Below are 26,945 nucleotides of genomic sequence, written 5' to 3' on the forward strand. Positions count from 1 at the left end.
GTTGCAGCCTGCCTTTATCTTTAGACATGGTTCCTCTTTCAAAAATCTTTTTTTTTTTAAAAAAGGTTGATTTATGGTGCTTACTGTTGAATTTGCACAAGTGAGGAAACAAAAAATCCATAATGCTTTTGTGCTATACATTTGTATGGTGAATTTCAGGGGGTGGGGGGTGGGAAAAGAACCCTGCTGGATCAAACCAAGGGCTCTCCTAGTCAGCACTGTTTCCATAAAAACATAACAAAACATTAAACTTTTAAAACCTCCCAACACAGTCAAACCTTGGTTGTCAAATGTAATCCATTCTGGAAGCCCGTTCAGCTTCTGAAATGTTCGACAACCGAGGTGCGGCTTCTGATTGGTTGCAGGAGCTTCCTGGACTTAAGCGGAAGCCGCATTGAACATTCGGCTACCGAAAAAAGTTCAAAAACTGGAACACTTTTGGGTTTTCGGCTTTGGGAGCTGAAATGTTCCAAAACGGAGGCATTTGGGAACCGAGGTTTGACTGTACAGGGCTGCCTTCTGATCCTAACCAATAGTGGGGTAGAAGTGGGGTAGAAGTGACAGGCTCATTAGATGGGAGTGACCATGCTCTTCTGGAGTTTATTATACAGCGGAAAGGAGCAGCCAAGCATACTAAGACTCAAATTCTAGACTTTAAGAAAGCCGACTTCAGAAAACTTAGGGAAACGCTGGGTGAGATACCATGGACAGAAATACCAAAAGGGAAGGGAGTTCATGATGGTTGGGAGTTTGTTAAAAGGGAGATATTAAAAGCACAACTTCAGGCAATACCAATGAGACGGAAACATGGAAGGTGCCTAAAGAAGCCAGGGTGGCTATCTAAAGAACTTTTAACTGAGTTAAGATTTAAAAGGGATATGTACAAAAAATGGAAAAAGGGGGAAACCACCAGAGAGGAATTCAAACAAATAGCCAGCACGTGTAGAGACAAAGTCAGAAAAGCTGAAGCACAGAATGAACTCAGGCTTGGTAGAGAGGTTAAAAGCAACAAAAAGGGCTTTTATGGGTATGACCGTAGCAAAAGCAAGAACAAGGAGACAGTGGGGTCACTCAGAGGAGAAGATGGTGAAATGTGAACAGGGGACAGAGAAAGGGCAGAACTCCTCAATGCCTTCTTTGCCCCAGTCTTCTCCAAAAAAGGAAACAATGCCCGACCTGAAGAATATGGAGCAGATGATTCAGCAGGGGAAACACAGCCCAGAACAAGTAAGGAGGTAGTACAAGAATACTTGGCTAGTTTAGATGTATTCAAGTCTCCAGGGCCAGATGAACTACATCCAAGAGTATTAAAAGAACTGGCAGAGGTGATTTCCGAACCACTGGCAGTAATCTTTGAGAATTCCTGGAGAACAGGTGAAGTCCCAGCAGACTGGAGGAGGGCAAATGTTGTCCATATTTTCAAAAAGGGGAAAAAAGAGGACCCAAACAATTACCGCCCAGTCAGCCTGACATCAATACCAGGAAAGATTCTAGAGCAGATCATTAAGCAAATGGTCTGTGAGCACCTACCTAGAAAGGAATGCTGTGATCACTAAAAGTCAGCATGGGTTTCTGAAAAATAGGTCATGTCAGACTAATCTGATCTCATTTTTTGACAGAGTCACAAGCCTGGTAGATGAAGGGAATGCTGTGGATATAGCCTTGATCTTGATTTCAGCAAGGCCTTTGACAAGGTGCCCCATGATATTCTTGTAAAGAAGCTGGTAAAATGCGGGCTAGACAATGCTACCATTCAGTGGATTTGTAACTGGCTGACTGACCGAATCCAAAGGGTGCTCATCAATTGCTCCTCTTCATCCTGGAGAGAAGTGACTAGTGGGGTGCCACAGGGTTCTGTCTTGGGCCCAGTCTTATTCAACATCTTTATCAATGACTTGGATGATGGGCTTGAGGGCATCCTGAGCAAATTTGCAGATGACACCAAATTTGCAGATGACACCAAATTGGGAGGGGTGGCCAATACCCCAGAGGACAGGATCACACTTCAAAATGACCTTAACAGATTAGAGAACTGGGCCAAAACAAACAAGATGAATTTTAACAGGGAGAAATGTAAAGTACTACACTTGGGCAAAAAATAATAATAAAAAAAATGAAAGGCACAAATACAGGATGGGTGACACCTGGCTTGAGAGCAGTACATGTGAAAAGGATCTAGGAGTCTTGGTAGACCACAAACTTGACATGAGTCAACAGTGTGATGCAGCAGCTAAAAAAGCCAATGCAATTCTGGACTGCATCAATAGGAGTATAGCATCTAGATCAAGGAAAGTAATAGTACCACTCTGGTCAGACCTCACCTGGAATACTGTGTCCCGTTCTGGGCACCACAGTTCAAGAAGGATACTGACAAGCTGGAACGTGTCCAGAGGAGGGCAACCAAAATGGTCAAAGGCCTGGAAACGATGCCTTATGAGGAACGGCTTTGGGAGCTGAGTATGTTTAGCCTGGAGAAGAGAAGGTTAAGGGGTGATATGATAGCCATGTTCAAATATATAAAAGGATGTCATATAGAAGAGGGTGAAAGGTTGTTTTCTGCTGCTCCAGAGAAGCGGACATGTATTCAAGCTACAAGAAAAGATTCCACCTAAACATTAGGAAGAACTTCCTGACAGTAAGAGCTGTTCGACAGTGGAATTTGCTGCCAAGGAGTGTGGTGCAGTCTCCTTTGGAGGCCTTTAAGCAGAGGCTTGACAGCCATCTGTCAGGAATGCTTTGATGGTGTTTCCTGCTTGGCAGAGGGTTGGACTGGATGGCCCTTGTGGCCCTTGTGGTCTCTTCCAACTCTATGATTCTATGTCTTCTACAGGTTATATAGTTACTCATCTCTTTGACATCTGATGGGAGGGCGTTCCACAGGATGGGTGTCACTACCAAGAAGGCCTTCTTCCTGGTTTCCTGTAGCTTCACCTCTATGAGGGAAGTGCTAGAAGGCCCTCAGTGTCTGGGCTTAACGATGGGGGTGGAAACACTCCTTCAGGTATACTGGGCCGAGGCCGTTTACGGCTTTAATGGTCATTACCAACACTTTGAATTGTGCTTTTAAACGTACTGGGGGCCAGTGTAGGTCATACAAGATCACCAGTCTACCTGCTGCTTTCTGGATTAGTTTGTAGCCCCATGTGGAGTGCATTGCCGTAGTCCAGACATCTCCAACACGATCATGATCGATGAGTCGATCGTGCAATGGATTTTTGTTGCTCGCGACCCAAGCCTTGGCGTGCTTCCGCCCACTGCCCTCTCCCATTGTCGCCAGGTGCCCTCGGAGCGACTCTGCAGGTGGCATGGGTGGTTGAGGCTCTGCTTACCCAGGCTTGCTCACCATGGTGCTGCCGCAGCAAGCATTCTGGCTGGCATTCACGGCTGCCTCAAGCACCCCACTCCGGCCGCTGGCTTTGCCCGACCCCCAGTCAGCTGGCTGGCCTGGAAAGGCACAAGGCGCCTGCCTCCGCCCCCTGCAAGCCACAGCCATGGGGCAGGGAGGCAGAGACGAGGCGCGTGGGCTCTGCACAGGCTGCAGCTGCGGAGGCACCCAGCCAGCCCCTCCCGCCAGTTCCCATGGAAAGAAAATGCCCTCTCCCTCCTTGTTCTGTGTGGATGCTGAACTTTCCTCACCTTTCCAGCTCCAGCCTAGCTGCGTTTACTCAAAAGTAAGCCGCTGCCCTCCTTTCCACAGAGCTCTTCGTCTGGTAAAGCGGGAATTTGACATTTTGAGCGTGTTGACTTCCCGTGTGCACCAAGGGCTCTGGGAGGTGGCTGGGGGGGTGTTAATAATTTATTATTTTTATCATAATAATAATTTATTATTTATATCCCTCCCATCTGGCTGGGTTTCCCCAGCCAAATATATGTTTAAGTTGAAGAATGGCAATGGGAGAGTATGGCAGATTACTGCCAGTTTTTGATATTGGATAGTACAGTGAGGGGGGGGGGAAGTATTTGATCCCCTGCTAAATTTGCCCATTTGCCCTCTGACGAAGAAATGACCAGTCCATCATTTTAATGGTAGGTTTATTGTAGCTGTGAGAGACAGAATAACAACAGGAAAACTCTCAGAAACCCAGAAGACAAACGTCAGAGATTGATGTGCCAGTCTAATCTCCTTGAGGCCTGGGACCTCCAAGATGTTATTATTTGTGGACTGTAAGATCCTCCATGGGGCATACCAGGAGAGGCGGTCCCGTAGGTACGAGGGTCCTAGGCCATGTAGGGCTTTAAAGGTTAAAACCAGCACCTTAAACCTGACCCAATATTCCACCAGGAGCTAGTGCACTGGATGTATGTGATCCCGTGGCAAGGACCCTGTAAGGAGCCTTGCTGCGGCATTCTGCACCCGCTGGAGTTTCTGGGTCAGCTTCAAGGGCAGCCCCACGTAGAGTGAATTACAATAATCAAGGCTGAAGGTGACCATTGCATGGATCACAGTGGCAAGATTAGGGCGAGAGAGGTAAGGGACCAACTGCTTAGCACGGCAGAGGTGGGAAAATGCCGCCTTTGCTGTAGGTGTAACCTGCGCCTCCATAGAAAGAGAGGCGTCGAAGATTACACCCAAACTCCTGACAGAAGGTGCTGGCACTAATTGCGCCCCCGCAAGGGATGGGAGTTGGCCCCCCAATCCCATGCTGTCCCGACCCAGCCAGAGGACCTCTGTCTTCGAAGGATTTAACTTCAAGTGGCTCCCACACAACCATCCAGCCACAGCTTCCAAGCACTTGGTCAGTGTGTCTAGGGCTAAGTCAGGATGGCCGTCCATCAACAGATAAAGCTGGGTATCATCAGCATACTGGTGGCAACCCAGACTGAAACTCCAGACAAGCTGGGTGAGGGGGCACATAAAGATGTTAAAAAGCATCGGGGCAGAAAGTCCCAGATTCAGCCCTCAGCACATAGGGCTGGGGAAAATTCATTGTCTAAAACCCCTATAGAGCCATCAGTAAGCATGGCCAATACTGAACTAGATGGCCAAATGGTGTCACGTTCTGAGTGGTCTGTGCCTGGAGTGGCTGGAGCCTTCCTCTGGACAAAGGGGGCTTGCTGGTCACAATGGACAGGAAGATACTGCAGAAGTAGTATTAAACTAAGCAGCAACACAGGAACAGTCTCATGAAAAGGAAGCCCGTTAATCTTGGGGTTTGTGGTTTTGAACTAAAGTTGCTGTTTCCTCTTCGCAAGATCATTTACCACGCAGAACATCTGCATGCTAAGCAGAGGTGCTGAGCATCTGCTAAGGCTTTTTTAACCCAGTAGGATCCTTTTTTAATTGCACAGGTGGGGAGAGAGCCTCATTTTCTCATGGGCAAACTTCCTGTTGAAATCAGCCTTTTATGCCACCGGTGTTCCATGTTTTTGTTTTTTTGTGCCACTCTTCTTGTGCTATAGTGGCAGAGTGCTTGCCCCGATGGCAATAATGCAATATACATTGGGGGAGCTTTACAGAACAATTAATAAAGCAGATGGGATATTATTTCATTGATAACAGGTTTCAGAATATAATAATAATATAAAAAACCCACCAATCTGGAGAGGCCCCTGGTCCTTTGTCTCTTGCCAACACTCTTTGTTCCAGTTCTTCTGAGAAAGTTCAGACACAGGGACCTGACTTGCACATTTTGGAGTAAAGATAGAAGCAAATAATTCAACCAGCTTCTTTAAAATATCCCCTTCTCCTATATATATATATATATATATATATATATATATATATATATATATATATATATATAATATTTCATTGAGTTTTCCAATTTAATAATCCAATAAGAACCACATTAAAACATTCCAAATTACAATACAATAAAAAAGCCAAATATATTCCCAAATTACAGTACCAGTATATATCTTTGGGTGACTTCCCATGCTCTGAATTTCACGGAGTGCCAATCATCTAATATCACATTGCATTTCTTAATTAGTCAATAAACCATTCCGATGTTAATCCTTCACTTAATTGTCATTTATGTTTACAACCACTGTTCTGTTTAAACTTTTGTCTTCATAATTCTGTGTGAAATATTTCCCCCTGATATTATCCACATTCCAGCATTTTCTGTTTCTGCCAACAGGAGCCATAATACGCCACATCCCAGACAAAAAGACACCATTAGCTCTGGGCAGCCATCCAGAATTCCCCCCCCCCCCCGGTAGTCTCGCACCATCTCCCAATATGCTGATACCTCTGCAAAAACAAAGTAACTCCACTCCAGATTTTTTCCCTTCCTTTCACTGAGGGAACAGCAGCAGTGTTCTTTCAAACCCACTTGCATTCAAACAATATCCCCCTTCTCCTTTAGCGTGTATTTAACTCCCTTCTTGTCCAAAGGCACTACTGCCTTCCCTAGCTGGTTTCCTGCTTCTAACGTAGTTAAATATTATTCTTGTTGTTCATCTGGTGATAAATTCCTTGAAATTATTTTGCTTTGCTGCTCTGATTACCTGTTTGCATTTATTTTTCTAGACCTTGTGTCCCTTTTTGTTCTCTTTTGGGCAAGACTTCCATTTTCTGAATGAAGTCTTCTTACCTCTAGAAGTTTCCTTGACTCTGTTTGTTAACCATGCTAGCATCCTCTGGGTAGTAGTATTTAGTAGTAGTACTTAGTAGTACCTTTCCTGAGCTTTGTTGGATTTCTTTGTTGGAATGCAACTTTGTTGGATTTCTATGGGAGATCTGTGTGTTTGTGTGTGATTTCAACAGCACTGTCCAGAATAGACTTTTATTTCTGATGTTTTGCTGATTTCTTTCCCACTAATGGAAATTGTTTTAGAGCCAAAGTTCAGATATATTTTCCTGGGTTCCTGCTCAGATGGCATACAACTGTTGCTGTTTATGGGAAAGCTGCTGTAAGGTAATAGATTTTATTATCAGGTATCCCCAGAGACTTCTGAGTAATTGAAATAAAAGTTTCCTTTATCCTTCTGCCAAATGGCTTTTTCCCACCTGGGTGTGCCAAGGAATATTGTGCAGAATTTAGAATCTGAGAATATCAGCTTTGGGGTTTGGGAACTTTCTGGTTCAGATAAAAACAGGTGTAGATGTTTTATGCGCCACCTGGCTGAATATAGCTCATCCGCCATGCATTGTGACCTGACAGCTGACCCAACCCTCTGCTCCCATTTCCCCAGTTCTAGGAAGGCAGCAAAACTAGGAGGTCCATTGAGTCCTTGTAGGCCTACCTTGTGAGTGTGCTGTGTTGGGCTTGAGAGATCACAACTTTTGCAAGCCTGCCTTTGAAAAGCACAGACTGCCTGCAAAGACTTCCAAGATTCACTGCAGTTGGGAAAGAAAAAACCCTTCCCAAAGTCCACAGAGACAGCCTGTACTAGCAGTGTATAACAGCGGACGGGTTTTATTCCAGCATCCTGATTCCGTCCTGAGACACAGAGATTAAGGAGCTAAAACTGCTCCCTTATTGTCACCTGCCAGACCAGAGGAAAAGCTTACCGTATATACTTGAGTATAAGCCAACCCGAATATAAGCCGAGGCACCTAATTTTACCTCAAAAAAACTGGGAAAACTTATTGACTCAAGTATAAGCTGAGGCTGGGAAATGCAGCAGCTACTGGTAAATTTAAAAAATAAAAATAAATACCGTCCTATGCCTTTCCCAGCTGCCGGCGGCGGGGTGGGGAGAGAAATGGCGAGGAAGGATCCCTTCCTCTCCGCTTCTCCCTCCCTGCCTCGCACAGAGCAGGCATAGGATGGGGGTTTGGAGAGTCGCAGCGCAACGCTTCTCCGAACCCCCGGTCCTGTGCCTTTCTCCACCGCCACCCGCCTCACTCGAATATAAGTCGAGGGTGGCTATTCCAGCACATTTTTGGTGCTGAAAAAGTAGGCTTATACTTGAGTATACAGTATAGGGTAATTTCCTTTGTTTGTTTTGTTTCAGGGTTGTGTGGGAAACATTGGGGCAGAGCCAGAATAAAAAGTGGCATCTGTGCTTGTTATTTTGTAAGAAGCATATTTTTGTTTTTGTTAAGTTGATCTGAAAACTTTTATCAGTACAGTCAATATTTTGTGTGCTTGTACAGTATCAGAGCTGTAGATAGGAAGAGCCGCAGATTTATTTCAATGATTTTTTGCACTGCTGATAATTACCGCTCACTCATCAAAGCAGTAGGCGGGGTTTGTGACCCTGTGCAGGCTTCCCGTGCCAGGGTGACACCCCCTTTTGTTGCTGGCTCTTGTTCTGCCCCCTCCCTGGCTACCCAATCAGCTGCTGGCTGGGGGCAGAGGAGCACAGGCCAGGTAGTGCAGGGCTCCAGCCGACCACCTCTCCATTTGGTCTCTGGAGCATCACTCACCCTCCCTCTAACTTTCATGTGGTTTTCTTGCAGGCTAACCTTTTCCTTCCTAGGTCTGTGGGTGTTGCTATAGTCACACGATGGTTGCTGTGTCCCAGAGCCAGGAAGGAATTTTCCCTGCTTGGCAGGTTTTGCCTTCCTCATAGCAATTGTCAGTTTTTTGGCAGATTCCTATAGTCTATCTTCGGAATGGGGGGGGGTAGCATTGTTAATGCACCCCCACACAGTGACATTTGCAGGGCCTGTTAAAGGGTTGATTGCAGGAGTCACTGGCCCAGAGTAGTGGTGTAAGGTCAAACTCCCTACATCAAGTAAAGTGGGGGGCACGCTGTGTAAATTCTCATTTTGCAGTCCCCCTCATAACACCTGTCTGCCCTGCGCATCCTCAGATCCATGGGGCTGAGAGGGATGCCGTCCAGTGCCTAAGCCAAGGATTCCTACATATGAAATCAATAAAACTCTGGCCTAATTTAATCACATACTTCTGTTGTTGTGTCTCATTTACAGGGTGGCTCCCGAGCTGGGGGGGGGGTTAGCGCATGGCCTTGCAAGCAGTCCAGCATCCTCTTCTCACTGTGGTCATCCTGATGCCTTTCAGAAGTCTAGAAGCATGATGGCAACACTGTCCTGCCCAATCCAGATTCCCATCAGCAGTTGCCCTTCAGGCGCATGAAAAAGGTCAAGCAGATGCGACTTGGGTTTAATATATTGTGAGTCTTCACACTTCCTGTGGGTTTTGATTAGTTTGCCCCTGTTGTATAAAGAGTGAGAGCTAGTGATGTTTGAATCGGAAGTCCTTTCTGCATGTTGTCATTGCAAAACCACCTCCATGCAGCTAGTGGCCTGTTGGGCAGTGGGAGCACATTTGGAAACAGTGTGGAAGCTGTTTGTAGTACAATGATCTGACTTCCGCTAGGCTAGGTCACTGCTGCAGTGAAGGACCCCATTTCATGGACATGTTTTGCAAGTTTATTTGAGCTGACAGGCTGAAATTAGAAAAACAAAAGTGTGTGTATGTGCGGCTACAGAGGCGAGGAAAATGTAATTCTCAATATGCATGCATGCCTTGTCAAAAATGCCTCTGGTAAGAGCACATCTTCTGAGTGATTTTCAAAGCAGGGATGGGGGATCCTGTGGTCCTCCAGATGTTGCCGGACTGCTGCTCTCACCATCGTTGACCACTGGCCATGTTGACTGGGGCTGATGGGAGATAGAGTCTACGGTAACAGCAGCAGCAGCAGTAGTTGGAGGGCCAGAGCTCCCCCAGACCTGTTCTGAAACTCAGGGAACTATCTTGGCCATTGAACACTTATCCCTACACTCAATTTTATATTCCTCAGAGCTATTTCCTCATCACCATGTTGTTGTTTTTTGTTTTGAAGGGAGGAAGTGCTTGGGTGAGGCAGTGTCAGTGAGTATGAGGGTGAGTCAGCCGGTTACAGGATATGCATGTTTCCTGAACCAAAATGTTAAATAAAAAATTAGACAAAAGAGTGGCTAAGCTTAGACTTCCCTGGACTGTTCTGGCTCCATATAGCTAGCTGGAAAACCATCAAACTCCCAATGGTCATATTTTCTGCCTTGTCCTGGTGAAGATGATACCTGTCTTGTCTCTGAATTTTGCTGTGCTTCTCATCTTCTGGTTGCCTGTGGGTGAGTCATCCTGAAAACTCCTTACATTCCAGTGACAAGGAGAGCTGTCTAGTTTGTGTTCCCTTGGGGGAGGAATCTGGAAACTGGCTTCATCTAAAGGTGCTTCCCGATGGGGGCTTAATTTGCAAACAGATTATTGAGATATTGCCAGTGAGTTGTTGCAACAGTTTTTTAAAAGTATATTGTCATTCCATAGAAAGAGTCGATCCAAATTAAATGGTGTGTGTGTGTGTGTGTGTGTGTGTGTGTGTGTGTGTGTGTGTGCTATGGGCTAGCATTTTGAGGAGGAGAATGTTGTGTGGGTGACTAAGGCACACTGATCCCATGCTAAACATCTTTCTAAAAGCATCCTAAGATCCCCAAATACAATTGGTGGGGCATGGAAAATGTCATGTGTGGTGGATGAGGTTGATGGATGGAAGTGTTGGTGGCAAGGAAAAATATAGGTATAAAAGGAAAAATCTTGGATGCCAAGATCCAATCTCATTTACACTAGGTCTAATCTGAGAAAAACAAACTCATTCCAAAAAGAAGCAAGAACCCTGGGACCCCTGGAATCTCACACCCCTCGGAGGCCAGGGTGGCTGGAAGGCCGCAGGAGATTTAAACACCCACTGGATAGAGAATATACATTTCGTTCAAAGGTCCATCAATCTAGCAGAAGGATAGACTCAGTATGGCTATCTAAAGCATTATCAATAACAGTATTAAAAAAAAGAAGTAGAAATACAACCAAGAACACTCCTGGATCACAATTTGATAATTCTTGAACTAAAAAAAAGGGGGGGGATACCCCATTTAGATGGAGATGGAATGAGGAATTATCAGATAATCAGGATATAAGACAAAAAGAAAAAGTCCTGAAAGATTACCGTATTTTGAACTAAACTTAGATCAATACACTGATGGGAGGATTGTCTGGGATGCTAGTAAGGCGGTAATGAGAGGATTTTTTTATCCAACAAAATGCGTATCAGAAGAAAATAAGAAAAAATAAGAAAAATGAGATATTAGATGAACTGATTAGAAACGAGAAAGAAATAATTAAAAAAACCTGGGAAAGAATCAATCAAACAGGCAATAAAAATGTTGCAAACACAATATTCAATTATAATTAACCAGGAAATCGAATGGAAGATAAAAAGAAGGAAACAATTTTTTTTGAATATGCGAATAAGCCAGGTAAATTATTGACTTGGCAGTTAAGCAAAAAAAGGGCACAAATATAATACCCTGAAAACTGATTTGAGCAAAAAACACCCTGGTGGCTTTCCCCTTTGGAAGCAATATCTCTGAAAAAAAGTGAATATGAGAAGCAATTGGCCGACTTATAAAAAGAGCTGCTAACTGAAATAAACAACCAGTTAAAATTAAAAGACTTTGAAGAGATAAAGAAAGCTGCAATTTATTGATTACAGTATTATCAACTAAATGATACTTTTAAGATAGATAAAAAGAAAGGTTTTAGTTACGATATATCAAAATTCCAAAAAGAACTCTTAGAAAGTAATACCAAAATTCTGTCAAAAACCACCTATATTTGCTTCTGGAATGGCATACAAAAGATGAACAGGTTAAATTGGTTATGATAAACTGGGCTATACAAATGGCAGATTGGGAAAGGCTTTGGAAAATGGTATACAATGAACTTTAAAAAAATGTTTAAAATAACTTCTGCTAAAAACAACAACCCAGAAGCCTTTTTATTAGGAACTAGCTGGCCCTGCCACGCGTTGCTGTGGGTTATTTGTGTGATTTCCCCTACCCTGTGACGTATCCCTGTGATTCCCCCACTCCTCCCCTCACCCCCTGGCTTATCCCTGTGATTCCCCCCTCATCCCCCTCCCTCATCCCTGTGAACCCCCAACTCTGTCCTGATCCATGACCTATTATGCCCCCTCTTCCCCCCACTCCCGGCTTATCCCTGTGACTTCCCCCTTCTCCCCCCAACCCCCCACTTACCACTGTGATTTCCCTCCTCTCCTCCGTCCACCCCCCCCGGTTATCCCTGTGACCCGTTCATTTTGCACACAATCATTCCCCCAATGCACGTGTTCTGTAAAATTTTGCCCTGTCCCAACCCTGACTCCCCTACCCACATGTGTTATGTGAAATAACACTTATTCAAAGGCACGGCCCTGTAAAAGGCCCATATTCAGTTTATTCTATTCTGCGGCCTCTTCAGCCCCCCCCACCCCCCACCCAGGCAGGCCCCTAAATCCACTCAGGCTAGTCTGCAAAGCCGAGGTGAGATACTGTGGAGAGGGCAGGTTTCATCCCTGTGTCTCCTCCCACCCTGTGCTGACCCATTACCTATCCCTGCCCCCTATTCGCGCCCCCCCCCCCAGGAAGGCCCCTACCTCCACTTGGCAATGTTGGGCCTTGTTGCTGCAAAAGGCCTGTTTTCAGTTGGTTGCTGTGGAATTTTGTGATGTCATCTGGTGGTGTGGCTTTGCAGGAAGCAGTGAGCAATCTGCCTTTCTATTGGATGCTGCTTGAGTCTTCAGAGCTTCTGCTAGTGACATCTAATTTGGGCGCCACTTTTTGTGTTTAATCATTATTTTTGATATGAAAGGTTTGTTTTTTGGGGGGAAAAATTATGCCAGATCCCTCACTGATGGGCACAGAACGTTGTGGCCAAATTTGTTACATTACAGTTCAGCAGTTACGGAGAAAGGCTGTTACATCCGCCTACATTTTTATATATAAAGATTACAGGTACTGAGATTCCAAAAGACCAGAAAAGTGTTTTCATGCATGCGAGAACACGGGTGCTACTAGCCCCCAAATGGAAAGAAGCAACAACCCTGATGAGGGAAGAATGGCAATCCAAACTGCTGGACTGTGCTAAAATGGCAACACTAACTGGGAGACTCAGGAACCAAGAAGACAAGGACTTCAAAAAGGAATGGGGAGGATTATAATTAACTTAGGAGACCATTAACTTTAGCTGGACTATAAGAATCACTTGTAAAGTAATGAAGATTATGGGCAATTTGGAAAAATGAAAATAGTGGCGAACGTATTGATTTGTTGTTGTTTAGTCGTTTAGTCGTGTCCGACCCTTCGTGACCCCATGGACCAGAGCACGCCAGGCACTCCTGTCTTGCACTGCCTCCCGCAGTTTGGTCAAACTCATGTTCGTAGCTTCGAGAACACTGTCCAACCATCTTGTCCTCTGTCGTCCCCTTCTCCTAGTGCCCTCAATCTTTCCCAACATCAGGGTCTTTTCCAAGGATTCTTCTCTTCTCATGAGGTGGCCAAAGTATTGGAGCCTCAGCTTCACGATCTGTCCTTCCAGGGAGCACTCAGGGCTGATTTCCTTAAAAATGGATAGGTTTGATCTTCTAGCAGTCCATGGGACTCTCAAGAGTCTCCTCCAGCACCATAATTCAAAAGCATCAATTCTTCGGCGATCAGCCTTCTTTATGGTCCAGCTCTCACTTCCATACATCACTACTGGGAAAACCATAGCTTTAACTATACGGACCTTTGTCGGCAAGGTGATGTCTCTGTTTTTTAAGATGCTGTCTAGGTTTGTCATTGCTTTTCTCCCAAGAAGCAGGCGTCTTTTAATTTCGTGACTGCTGTCACCATCTGCAGTGATCAAGGAGCCCAAGAAAGTAAAATCTTTCACTGCCTCCATTTCTTCCCCTTCTATTTGCCAGGAGGTGATGGGACCAGTGGCCATGATCTTGGTTTTTTTGATGTTGAGCTTCAGACCATATTTTGCGCTCTCCTCTTTCACCCTCATTAAAAGGTTCTTTAATTCCTCCTCGCTTTCTGCCATCAAGGTTGTGTCATCTGCATATCTGAGGTTGTTGATATTTCTTCCGGCAATCTTAATTCCGGCTTGGGATTCATCTAGTATGGATCAATGCCTTGTCGTGGCGAAGGGGCTTGAATAACTCAGAGAAGCTATGAGCTATGCCATGCAGGGCCACCCAAGATGGACAGGTCATAGTGGAGAGTTTTGACTAAACGTGATCCACCTGGAGAAGGAACTGGCAAGCCACTCCAGTATCCCTGCCAAGAAAACTCCATGGACAAAGACGAACGTATTGATATGTAGTCTTAATTATTGAAATAAGGACTCATGTAGGAGATGGGGTGAAGTCACAGAATTCAGAGAATCTCACAAAATGATTATACAAATTTTTTGAATGTAAATTTCTATTGACAAAAATAAAAAAAAATATTTTCAAAAAACCAACAGAATCATACTGCCCAGTCTCATTGATGAACCAAGACCGTAAGAAATTCACATCAATCCTGGTTAACAGCCTAAAAATATCCCTACACAAACTAATTGCCTTGGACTAGGCAGGCCACAACATAACAGACCCCATGAGGAAATTATCCACTCTGATAGAATACAGTAGAATGACCAAACTCCGACCATCATGTCCCTAGACATCCTTAAAGCCTTTGATTGCTTAGAATGAAAATATCAATTAGTAGTATTAACTAACATTAAATTTGGCCCCAACTTTCTACAAACCCTCAAACAAATTTACTCCCAAGCCTCAGCAAAATGCAGAATTAACAATATGGACTCCAATACCATAGCAATCCAAAGAGGCAAAAACAAGGATGTCCACTTCCTATTCATCTTGGCCTTGGATCCCCTAGCAATCAGACTCCAAGCAACCCCAGATATTAAGGGTGTGGAAATAAAAGGTAAAATCTACAAACTAGGGCTCTGGGGACAGTAATGACTGCTGAACAGATGTAAGACAGACATGTGTTTGTAGTGTGGATACTAATGGGATCACTTGAAGGATCAGGTATGTAGCTTGGGGGTACACCTGGATCCTTTGCTGTTGCTTACGGCTCAGGGGGCTTCGGTGGCACAGAGTGCCTTCTACCACCTTCAGCTGGTAGCCCAGCTGCCCCCCTATCTGGACAGGGACAGCCTAACTACTGTTATCTGCACTCTGGTAGCCTCTGGAATAGATTACAGTGGTATCCCGCAAGACAAATGCCTCGCGCAACGAAAAATCGCAAAACGAAACCGTTTTGCGATTTTTTTGATGGCTCACAAAACGAAGCTGTCTATGGCCATGCTTCACAAGACGAAGCAGCCTCGCGAGGGGAAGGGAAGCTGCCGCCGCACCGCCACTTACCTTTAGGACTCCGCCGGTGACGTCCACAGCCACCGCTTCTGCCTCCTGCAGAGGCATGGCGCTCATGGCGGCCTCCGTGGCTCCAGCCTTGCCCTCCTCAGTGGCCTCCATGGCTCCAGCAGGAGCAGCAGCGGGGCTCACCAGCGGCGGCGGCTGAAGGAGCAGAGGCTGCGGTGGGAAGAGACCCTGCGGCTCCGGCCTTGCTTTCTCCCATCTCTGTATGGCTTTCAGACTCCTTCCAGACCCCTGGCCCTCCTCCTGCTTCCCCCTCCCCAGAGCCTTGAAGACTTTCAGCCGTGGCGGGTGAGTCGGCGCCTTTCCCCCCCCTTCTGCTTCTTTCCCCCCATAGGAACGCATTAATTAAATTTCAATGCATTCCTATGGGAAACCGTGCTTCACAAGACGAAATTATCGCAAGACTAAATTAATCGTGGAACGAATTATTTTCGTCTTGCGAGGTACCACTGAACATAGGCCCGCCTCTGAAGACAGTTCGGAAGCTTCAGCTGGTACAGAATTCAACGGCCAGGTTTTTCACTGGTACAAGATGGTTTGAGCAAATTACGCCGATCCTGCCCAAGTGAAGCAGCTGGGCTCAATTCAAGATGTTGGTTTTGACCACCTCTTCCCCATATGAACTGACCCAGACCTGGTGATAATCAGTTGAGGCCCTTCTTCATGTGCCTTCTCCACGAGAGGTCTGGAGGGTGGCAACATGAGAACGGCCTTTTTTGCATGGGCTCCCTGTTTGTGGAATGCTCACCCCTTGCACCTGCATTACACATCCTTAGGTGCCAGGTTAAGGTAAATCATTTCTCTTCTCTCAGACTTTTGGCTAATTTAATAATCTATGGGCTTTTAGAATAATAGAATTATAGAAATGTAAAGTTGGGAGGGACCCCAAGGGTCATGTAGTCCGAACCCGTGTGTGGCTAATTGTTTTTGTTTGTTATAGTGGTATGTATTTTTGTGTGTGTGTATTGTAAACCACACTGTGAACCTAGAATGAAGGGCAGTAGAGAAATTTTATAAAAAATATTAATAATAGGAAATAGATTTGCCCCAGGAATGGTGACTGCATCATATTGCAACACATTCTTGCTGAATAATGCTGGGATTGCCAGCAGTATTCTCTGCAGCCTGTCCTCCCCATATCTTTTCTTTCTTTCTTATAGGGCATTTCCTTGACACTTGCAATGTGACTATCCACCCTGAGGCACCTGTTGTGGAATTGGGAGGTTCTGTGAATCTGAACTGCACAACTACGTGTGCTAACTACACCCGGTTGGACTGGGAAGTGTCTGTTGGAGGAGGGCTCCAGAAGGGCGATGGGTGGCTCTCTATAAACATCGCCAATGTGTCTGAATGGGAACTTCAGCCTATATGCGTAGTTCAAAGAACAGGCTTTGATCCCTTAGACACCAATGTGGTCATCTATCTTTACCGTGAGTATGCACAGAATTTCAGAGCTGGGAGGCATCTGGAGGTTATGTAATTTAGCCTCCTTCCTCACACATGTAATGTGGAGGGGGGGAAAGAGGTCCCATGTTTCCATTTCATCACACTACTCTAAAACAAAATTGCAGAGTACCCATGTTGTTAGACATGGTATGCTGCATGACGAGGCTGTGATGCCTAAGGAAAGAGGGAAGAAAACCCAAGAGCGGCTCCTCTGCTCTACAAAAATCAGGCTGCATGTAGTATTAGCATCACCAATCTCACAACAGAACACCTTCTGGGAGCACTTTAACATAACTTAAGGGCACCAGTGAAGCATATGCTACCACTGCCTGGGATAGAGTGTGGAGGGAGGGAGCTGCATCTCTTCTTGTAAAGTGGAGCCAGGAGGGGGTTATACTTGTGCCCAGCCCAGGAGAGGGGTGGCAAATCTTCTGCCAACCCTCCTTCTCTCCACTCCTGGGTCAGGAGCTGTGGCTGGCTGGCAGTGTTCGACCATCACAATGAAGGAGCCTGCCATGGGGTGCTGCCTGGTCATGCCCCCTCAAAAAATGTGTCCACAGCCCCCCCTCCCAATGCTATGCCACCCTCAAAAAATGTGTCCACAGCCCCCCCTTCCAATGCTATGCCACTGTGCTCAGAACTTCAGGTCTGCCATGACAACCATGGGGCTGTCACAATATAACATCAGCCCAACGCACATCATAGGTCACATTCTGGATCTTGTCTTTTTGACTGGGCAATAAGAGGGTGATCTGAAAGTGATCAGATCACTTCTTTTTTGAGTTTTTAGGCTTTTAGCTTCTTTCCCCCACCTTCAGAGGTTGTGATATCCACATAGTTTCCAGACAACTCTGGAGGATTTTCTGCCTGATTTGACTGGTGCTCCTGTCAAAGCCTTGGCCAATCTCTGGAACATCAGGATGGCTTGGGCTGAACTCTTTTGAGTAGTGGTTTCCTATAAAGAATATATTTTATTGAAAACAAACTGAACTTTCAACAGAAGCCTTTGATACTTGTGTTTATGTCCATCTATTGTACATAAATTATCTTTTGTAAACTTCCTTGGAATGCATTTGCCTGAAAATCAGTATATAAGTGCAGTCAGTCAATCAACCAAAAGGAGCTCATCCTTGTTCACCATTATTTGATTAGGTTGCTCAGTTGTCATGCAGAGTTTTCCCTCCCATTGCCCTGAAATTGTTGTCTATATTTATTTTAAACAACTGGGATGGTTAACATTTCCAACTTCAGAAAGCCAGGAGCTGTAGATTTCCTAGGCCTCTTTACTAGTTAGTTTTCACTTACCATTTCAGATGGTGGCTATTCATATCTTTATTTCCCCTCAGAGTTCTCAACACCAGATATCTACCTTACCTCCAATATCGTGGCTAATCACTGGGAGAAAATTGTATGCAGCATCCCAAGTTTGAAAGTGAGAGGTTCCAGCTCCCCATCTAATGTCAGCATCTTCCTGAAAAAGGGCAGTAATATCCTGAAGTGGGAGCGCAGCATCTCTGTGGAGTACAGCTTTTTGGCTAAACCTCAGGAGGATGGGGATGTCATTCTCTGTGAAGCTCACCTCCAGGTGGGCTCAGAAGTACTGCAAAAAAGTGCAAACAGAACCTTGAAGATTGTGGGTAAGTTCTACTTGCTATGCATCTGATTGGTTTTGCCACGTGTTCAGGGCTGGGAGGGCCGGTTTGGAAGTACCGGTAATTTACACACACATATATATCTAACAATTTGTTCTAGCCCAGAGGCCTTAGGATACTTCTGTAGCTGAGTATTTTATTTATTTACGTGTTAAACCACATTTATATGCCACCCAATTTACAACCAGCTGAAATACAAATTCATTTAAGTCAGTCCATTAAACAATAAATAATAAAGCACCCAGCATTAACTATTGTTCCACATGAAATCTGAATGGGCCCCTAAAGGTAAAGGTAAAGGGACCCCTGACCATTAGGTCCAGTCGTGACCGACTCCGGGGTTGCGGCGCTCATCTCGCTTTATTGTGTTTTTAAAAAAATATTTTAAAAGGTCTTTATTTCAATTATTAAAAAATATAACAAAATATAACATAACATAACACAACATAACAACATCACATCTTAGAAAAAAAAATCCAAAAAATTAACAAAGAAAGCAAACGAAGAAATACTGAAATAAAATACATATGCATAAATTCATCATATGCACAAATATGCACAAACATATCATACATATATAAATGCAAAGAATAGATATAAAAATGAGACTTAGACAAAGAAGAGAAGAAGAAAGAGAAAAAAAGAAAGAGATAATGAGAAAGAGAAAGAAAAAGAAAAGAAGAAATAAAAGAGAAGTTAAAAGAAAAAAGAAAAATAGAAAAAGAAAAGTAAACAATGTAATAGAAAACTTTATACAGTACAACTTTCTTGACTTCCACCGCTTCTCCATACAGTAATTAATCTAAATACCTATATATTATCTATTTGTTGTTATCTTCGTCTTAAATTATTTTCCAACATACATAATTAATTTCTCTCATTTACCAATTTAGGTTATTCTAAGCACAGCCAGATTTTTGCTCCCAGACCTTGTTTTCCTAGATATTCATTTAGGCACTCCCATTGTTTTTGGATTTTAATTTTAGGTTTGTGATGAATTAAATCTGTCAATTTTGCTAATTCTAAATATTCGCATAATTTATCAATCCATTCTCCCTTTGTTGGAACATCTGTACTTTTCCATTTGTTCGCTATTAATAATCTTGCAGCTGTCGATGCATACATGAAGATGTTTACTTTTTCACTAGATATATTATTATTTAAGATACCTAATAAATACATTTCTGCTTTTTTGACAAAGGATATTTGTAGTAGTTTTTTAATTTCTTCATGAATTAATTACCAGAATTTTTTAATCATTGGGCATGTCCACCATATATGAAATAAACTGCCAATCATACCATTACACCTCCAGCACTTGTTACTAAGAGAATTATTCATTTTTGCCAATTTCTGCACCCAAAAGCTCATACCAATGACAAACTAAGGTGCTACTGGAAGGAATTTTTTTTTATTTTTTGTTTCAATGCTGTTACCTTGTATCTCTTTCAAGCTGCTTCAACTCTCAGGGGATGGGACTGGGGAGAATTTATCTCCAGCCAGGCAACCAAGCTCAGCTTATCTTCCTTACCTGATAGGAGGAGTTGAGGACCAGCAGTGGGGTAGCAACCTCAGCCAGTGCCTGGGGCAGACCAAAGTTGTTGAACTTTTTTTTAGGAAATCAAAGTTGTTGAGCTTTTTATAATCAGGGTTTTGATTTTATTGGCCTGCTAAGAGGCTCAGATATTGTGCTTCCATACTGGCTGCTTGTGGAAGAAGCATTTCCCCCTCCTCTGCAGCTAGTAGGCTGCTCACTTAGCAGGCTAGTACAGTGGCATAGCATGGTGGGGGGGGGTGAGGTCACTGCCCAGGCACATTTTTTAGGGGGCTCAACCAGGAACCCCGACAGAGAAAGGCCTGACTGGGCCAGCCTTTTTGTGCCGCCCCTCTCTGACGGTGGCAGCTTCCTCCCCTGGCCACAGCTGCATCCCAGAAGAATCGGAGAGGCGGCCGCAGGGTCCTCCTCTGTCGCTGCGATCTGCGCAGCTCCACCCCCAGGTCAAGAGTTGGAGAGGCAGCTGCAGTGTGGAAGCAGTGGGCTCCAGGGGGAGACACCCCCCCCCCCGTGCATGCCTGGCCCAGGTGGCGATCAGGATGCTACAGCATGGGGCTGGTAAAAGAAGCCAAAGTAAAAAGCTGCTATGATCCACCTGTTTGGTTAAGCAAGAATAGGCTTCAAGAGGCTGGATCTTCCTTTCCTTTTTGGGTGCAATGTAATTGGAATTGGGGAGTGTTTGGCAATGCTTGGCTTATGGTGCTGTGACTGGAATGACATCTCTCTATGGCTCTCTAGGGTCTCTCACAGCTGTTTTGGGTTTTATGATTTATTTCTTTACCTATTTATATCACACTTTTTATGATGAGCCTTCTGAAAGCAGCTTACAAAGATCACTCAAAACAATGACAGTAATTTTAAAACTATTTCACTACAGCAATCTATCTATATTTACAAAATCTAAGCAGCAGTGCTAACTAAATAAAACCCATCATAGTGCTTTAATTAAAAACAATTTAAAGCATCATCAGAATAAGCCTAAAACATTTTATTTTTATTTTTCAAAGAACACTTTAGTGCAGCAGTTAAATTAAAAGAGGATTGGAATAGAAGTGTATTCAAAGCCCATTAAAAAATAGTAAGGAAAGGACCATTTTTATAGTGGCTGATGGTGCTGGTTTAAAAGTATGGGTCCATTACTGAAATAGCCCTGCTTTTTAATGGAAGTACTTCTCGACAACAACTGCCCCAATGACTGAACAATGATGGTGTTATCAGACTGTCCCATCCCAATAAAGAATTATGCTACTGTGTGCTGCCTGAAAGTAAGAGTGAGCTTCTTTTCCCCTGCTATACAGTATGCCATCTAAATCCATGTGTAACTGAGGCTTCTGCAACTCATCAACCATTTTTTTCTTATTGCAGCCAGTCCATACAATGTGAACGTCTCAACAAATTTCACGGCGTACAAAACCGGTGCCCCCCTTGTGGTGAAGTGCCATGCAGAGGGAAAGCCCTTTCCAGAGTTTTCATGGGATCTCCCCTCCCAGACTGGCGTGGAATACTCAGATAGCAATAAGACCATCACAATCCCTTCAGCGCAAATATACCATAATGGGACTTACCGATGTCTAGTACATAATGTCTATGGCAATGGCTCGGCAGAGGTTGACATTCTGTATGAAGGTGGGTTGCCTATGACTTTCTTTCCAGTCTCCTCCTTCCCCCAGCGTAGCACTTTCTCGACTTCCTTCCTCATCCAAGGGTGCTTCCGGGACGGGACTTAATTTGTAAATGGGTCACTGAAATGTCACAAATGGGCCATTGATATCAGTCGTCGTTGCTTTTTTAACTCATTTAATTTTCCCCAGAATAGGTAAACTCAGATTAAATGAGGGAAGAATATGAGCTCAGGGGCATGGCAACGGGGCCCGATGGGGTGGTCTGCCCCGGGTTCCACTCGGGGTGTGTGTGTGTGGCAGTCGGCACCCCACCCTGTGACTCCCAAGCCGAGCCCCTCCAGCTTCCCAGTAAAAAGCTCACTCGGTGCGCCGCGCCGTGCAGCGCAGGCTTTTTACCTGGAGGCTGGAGGCTCGGCTTGGGATTCAGGGGGGCGTCAACTGTCACCCCCCTCCAGCTCCAGGGTGGCACCCGCCCGTCGCACCGAGTGAGGCTTTCTACCAGGAGTCTGGAGGCTCCGTTTTGAAGTCGTGGGGGGAGCGTGATCCCCCTTTACATAGTGTGCATGTGCAGCTTTGTTACGTAGTGACGCATGCGTCATTACGTAGCGATGCATGTGCGCTATGAGCAACGCCCTCCCCGGTGGACGGCAATTTGCCACCCCGGGTGATGCAGTGGCTTCCTCCGCCACTGTGTGAGCTGCTATTGTGATGCCAATGACTGTATAGACTCTGGTGAAAACTTGTGCAGGATGAGAACCACCCATCCTAAAATACACACCCATCTCAAAGTATCTCAAGTTATTGGTTTCTCAGGAGACTAGGAATTGGAATTTCACCATACAGCGGTACCTATTGGGTCCCTGAGATCATCTTCTGCACCTCCTCCTCAAGAGGTCTGGAGGCTGGCAACACAAGAACAGGCCTTCTCTTCAGTGGCTCCCTGTCTGTGGAATACTCTCCCCAGGGAAGTTTGCCTGGTGCCTTCATTATATACCTTTAGTCTTCAAGCAAAAATGTTCCGTTTTAACCAGGCCTTTGGTTTATTTACTTGACATCCTATGCCCTTTTAAAATGTGTTTTTTTTTGGGGGGGGGGTATTGGGTTATTGTGTTTATTTTGATTACAGTATATGTTTTGTGGTTTTATATCTTGATTTTATTCTGTGAACTGCCCTGAGACCTCCGGTCTCCCCTGACATCCAGATATAGTGTGGTATATGAATTCAAATAATAATAATAATAGTAGTAGTAATAATAATAATAGTAATGGACATTGGACATGCTGAGATTGGGCTGGAAGGAGAGAACTACCTTGCTGTTTTTGAAGATGTTGACAAACTCTTAATTCATTAGTGATTTGTTCTGCCTAGATGAGGTAGGCAAGTTATGCTACACCAGCATAGGAAAGGAGGTACTCTTTCAGATATTGGGGGCAAAAGTCATTTAGGGCTTTTTACACTAAGGTCAGCTGCTTGAATTGGCCACCCCTGCAACTGTTTTAAACAGGAGAATTGAAATGTGAGCCACTACATGGCTCTTGCATACTTCCTACATCCTGTTGGTTTCAATTAGGCTCATACAGAATTTCTCCATGGCTGGCTATGCCCCAGGGTCCATCTGTTGCAGCAGCCTGTTTTCCAGTGCACAAGCCCTTCTTGTTGTTTGTCCCCCACTTATTGACTGCTTCTTCCCCTGCAGCCAAATTCCATCACAGAATCATAGAATTGTAGAGTTGGGAGGGACGCTGAGAGTCATCTAGGTCAAACCCCTGCAATGTAGAAATCTGGATTAAGGCACCCATTACATCCATCACCTAATGCGCTGTCTTCTATTATTGCAGAGGCGTCTCGCAGTTGGGTTGCAGTCTGGGTAACCGTGTCGTTGTTGGTCTTGGGCATCTTGGTGATCTTGGGCATCATTTGCTACTATCAAAAAGGAAGATGATCATTGGGAAAGAAAGTGAGCCTCAAAGAGACTGTTTTTGGCACAGTGGACACGGCTAAAAGATCCGTTTCTTAGCAAGCTCCCACAGAACCAACAAAGAGAGGGAATAATTTACTGTGATTCAGGACATGACAGCACTCAGCAGAAACTGGAGGATACCTGAAAGCACATGAATTCCATTAATCTGCTACTACAGTAGCTGTAGACAAAATCAGGGAATGCTGTTGTGAAGAGCAGAGGTGGAGCTAGCTGCTCAGGCAGTCGGAGCAGCGCACATGCTGTGCACCAGGGGGCGGAGCATTCCAACCAGGGGGTGCGATCCGCGCAGCGGATCGCCACTGGGGGGGTTTCTCACCCCCCCTCAGGGATGACACCTGGGGAGAGCAGCCCCCACCGCCCCCCTTCCCACTCCCCTGGTGAACAGCCAAGTACCTTTAGAGCAGCTGGAGTGGATCTTAGAGCTCTGGCAGAGAGAACACATAGAATATGGTATCAGGCATGGAATTCAGCTAGAAAAGAATCTTTGTATTAATCATGGGTGAGGGGATCAAGTTTTCAGCCCTTATGGATGTGGAAAACGTCCACTGAAATCTCAGAAGCTTAGTCTGGTTTGATTAAAAATCCCAGCCGTTGTAGGGAGATCTTCCCTATGACTAGCAGCACCAGAATAAATTATGCAAAATAAGATAAATTTTGCTCCCCCCCCCATTTATGCATTTATACAGGTTGCTGAATCTAACTTTCCTTGGCGCAGATTGTGGGGTTCAGCAGCCCTTCTCTGCCCACCTTTCTTCCAATAAAAGCATTTATTTGGTTAAATGTTTCCAACTGGTATATAATGGTAAGCTTATGTACGAGCCCACATGCCTAGATGCTTGAGAAATGAATGTTACAGACCTGAAGAGTGAGTACTGAATGACAAAAGCTTCAGTATGCCACCCATACAAACCTCCCTAAGCGAGATGCCTGCCCTTGAGCTTGGCAACAACAAGTTTTGCCTCTGAAGAAGCCTCAGAGGAGGAGCCACCAGACCCTGTAGATAAGTAGATGGTCAAGTTCCTTTAGGCTCATGATACCCTTCCCCTTCTTGGAAAAGGGACACCCACGGAACCACTTTCTTTTAAATGGTGCAAAAAACTGTGGATGCCTGGCTCCCTCATGGGGAATGGTGTGGTGGCTGGAGCACCCAGGGGTCCCCCGCACTCAGCACCTATGAACCACTGGGTTAGTCTTTCAGGTGCCACAAGAGTCTTGATTGTTTCAGCTTCCCTTCAGCAAGAGTCTTGATTGTTTCAGCAATTACCACAGGGGGGAGCCGTGGGATTAAAGGAAAACCAGCATGACTCTATTTGCTGTAATCTAGCCACATGTAATATTCAGTGCCTCAGTGTGAAACCTGCCCCCGGCCCCCACCGCCTTCTCCCTCCACCTTGCTTAGGGGCACCTCTTGTACAAAGACTGGAGAGAAATTTCCTTTGACTTGTGAACATTTTGTGGGGGGATTCTCTTTAAACAAATACATTTCTTTGGAAATGAGAAGCAGACAGCCCAGGGTGGCCTGCCATGAGGCTGGGTGAAGCAGCAGATCCAGCCTCCCAAGAGTGCACTGCTCACCGCTGCCTCCGCCTGCTCCTCTCGGGCTGCCTCCTCTTCATGGCTCTCTGCCTTCAGTGGGATGGGGCTTCCCTGGCTGTGTGGCAAAGGAGGTGTGGCAGCTGGGGGTCGTAATGGTGGTGGGCTGTGGAGAAGGCAAGGGCTGCAGAGGACGGGGAGGGGAAACTGCATTTTCTGTTTTGCTGTTAGTGGCAAAATAATCTGGGTTGGCCTTGCAGACAGCATCTGTTTCAGCAGTGTTTCACAACCTTTCTAAACCCATGCCTGCTTCTTTTAGCTATTCTAAAAAACCCACGCCCTGTTTCCCCTAATTATTTGTTTTGAATGTTCAAAAGATTGAACTATCCACAAGTCCATGCTTAAGGCATGGAAAGGAAAAGTAGGCAAACTATCTCCATCCCCACTAACCCCCTGCCCTATCAGCCACAATTCCAACATGCAGCGCAAAACCCCAGATAAAAACCTGGCAAGTCAAAGGCCTACACATTCTAAAAGACTTCTACAAAACAACAAACCCATATCAACACAAGAAATACAAGACAAAGTAGGGGACACCCAAATACCTTGGCTAACACATCGTCAACTACAGGCCTTCTTAAACAATCCAGCGGTAAAATCAGCAGCCACTAGGCCCTTGACCACCTTTGAAAAACCTTCTCCCAGCAGCAGAGGGACACGGCAAAGGAATGGTATCCACAATATACAAAATACTGCTCAAAATCCCCCTTGACGCGGTCAAAGAACAATGGGAGCACAACATGAGGTATGAAATTAAATCCACCCAATGGACTAGAATGTGGTCTAAACCTCCCTTTAAGTCCATATCGGCCAAAAGAAGGGAACTCACTCAGAAACTCACCTATGGGTGGTACTCAACACCACAGAAACTGGCGCTGATACACCCAGGAACCTCATCAAGATGTTGGAGAGGCTGCACCTCCACAGGCACATACATACCTCCAGACGTGGTGGGAATGCCCCCAAATCCAACCCTTCTAGACAGCAGCCCTACAAGAGATATGCAAAACAACTAAACAGGTATTAGAACTCACCCCAGAACTGGCCCTGCGGAACATCTTCCAAGATCAGAATGACCGCTCATATTATACAGAGCTTATAACCCACCTTCTCTCAGCAGCCAGACGCCTCAAAGCCAGACACTGGAGAGACCTGTCAGGAATAAACATGAAACACTGGTACCAAATTGTATGGAAAACAGCCTTACTAGAAAAGCTAACCAACAGACTGAAACTGACATGGGGACAAATAGAAGAGGACGCCTTCACCCCAGTATGGTTCCCCATTATCACACAGCCCAACAAGACAATGACAAGAACCCACGGATAGCATCCAAATCATTCTGGCTAATTTGACTCAACAAGCCCTCTCCCCCTCACAAATGCAAACAAACCCCACTGCCGCCAACCACACCCTCCCCCCCCCCCGATACCTTTCACTACCAAGGAAATGTAATCTATATAAATAAAAATGTAAATGTCCATTTGTACATAACCAAAAATCTCCGAAAGTCCATGACCGATTGCCTTGAAATTTCGACACAATGTTGCATACAAATATGCGAGTGTTTACATATACTTAGATTATATAGATGTCAAACCTGTGACAGGTAAAAACATGATTTTGTGGTGGAAAAATAGAACCATCTGTTGGACGTCAAAGTATAGTACATTCTTTACTCCCAGGACGCCGCGGGGAACGCGGTGGCATCATCCCGATACAAGCGCACAGAGGGTACTGGGAATGGGTGGCCGGCGGCTCCTACTGGGAGAGTGGGGGCCGGATCCTCTCCCTCTGTTGCCGGCGTCTCGGCTTTCCCCGCCGCCCTCGACTTGTCCACCTTCGCTAAGGACCTACAGCTGGACCGCCTGCCCCTCACCCACTGGAACCTGCCAGGGGACCTGGGCAGACCCTTCCCAACATGTCCATACGGTATGCGAGGGGGAGAGAGAGAAGGCTCGGGGTGGAGGGTGACGTCACG

The 26,945-nt window shown here is 45.2% G+C and overlaps 1 protein-coding gene across 2 annotated transcripts; it reads left to right on the forward strand.

Annotated features, from left to right (window-relative positions):
• The first annotated feature begins 9,064 nt into the window (after window positions 1-9,064).
• LOC118077844 (uncharacterized) lies at window positions 9,065-26,356 on the forward strand. 2 transcript variants are annotated; one of them, XM_060268753.1, is made up of 6 exons: window positions 9,065-9,973; window positions 16,275-16,544; window positions 17,907-18,197; window positions 21,133-21,393; window positions 23,229-23,347; window positions 24,058-26,356. In XM_060268753.1, exons 1-5 carry the CDS (start codon window positions 9,916-9,918, stop codon window positions 23,330-23,332), a joined length of 984 nt encoding a protein of 327 aa, XP_060124736.1. In that variant the 5' UTR covers window positions 9,065-9,915; the 3' UTR covers window positions 23,333-23,347; window positions 24,058-26,356. The 2 variants fall into 2 exon arrangements, with proteins under 2 accessions (XP_060124736.1, XP_034957464.2); XM_035101573.2 differs by having other exon boundaries at window positions 23,229-26,348.
• The last annotated feature ends 589 nt before the right edge of the window (window positions 26,357-26,945 follow it).

Source organism: Zootoca vivipara, chromosome 16 (genome assembly GCF_963506605.1).
Source record: "Zootoca vivipara chromosome 16, rZooViv1.1, whole genome shotgun sequence".
Classification (NCBI taxonomy): domain Eukaryota; kingdom Metazoa; phylum Chordata; class Lepidosauria; order Squamata; family Lacertidae; genus Zootoca; species Zootoca vivipara.

What these genes read in the sequence shown, in the direction of transcription:
- LOC118077844 (XM_060268753.1), top strand. Translation starts at nt 9,916, where the DNA reads ATGATACCTGTCTTGTCTCTGAATTTTGCTGTGCTTCTCATCTTCTGG. An exon ending in CATCTTCTGGTTGCCTGTGG is followed by an intron (nt 9,974 to 16,274) that starts GTGAGTCATCCT and finishes TCTTTCTTATAG; the next exon opens with GGCATTTCCTTGACACTTGC. An exon ending in GGTTGACATTCTGTATGAAG is followed by an intron (nt 21,394 to 23,228) that starts GTGGGTTGCCTA and finishes CTATTATTGCAG; the next exon opens with AGGCGTCTCGCAGTTGGGTT.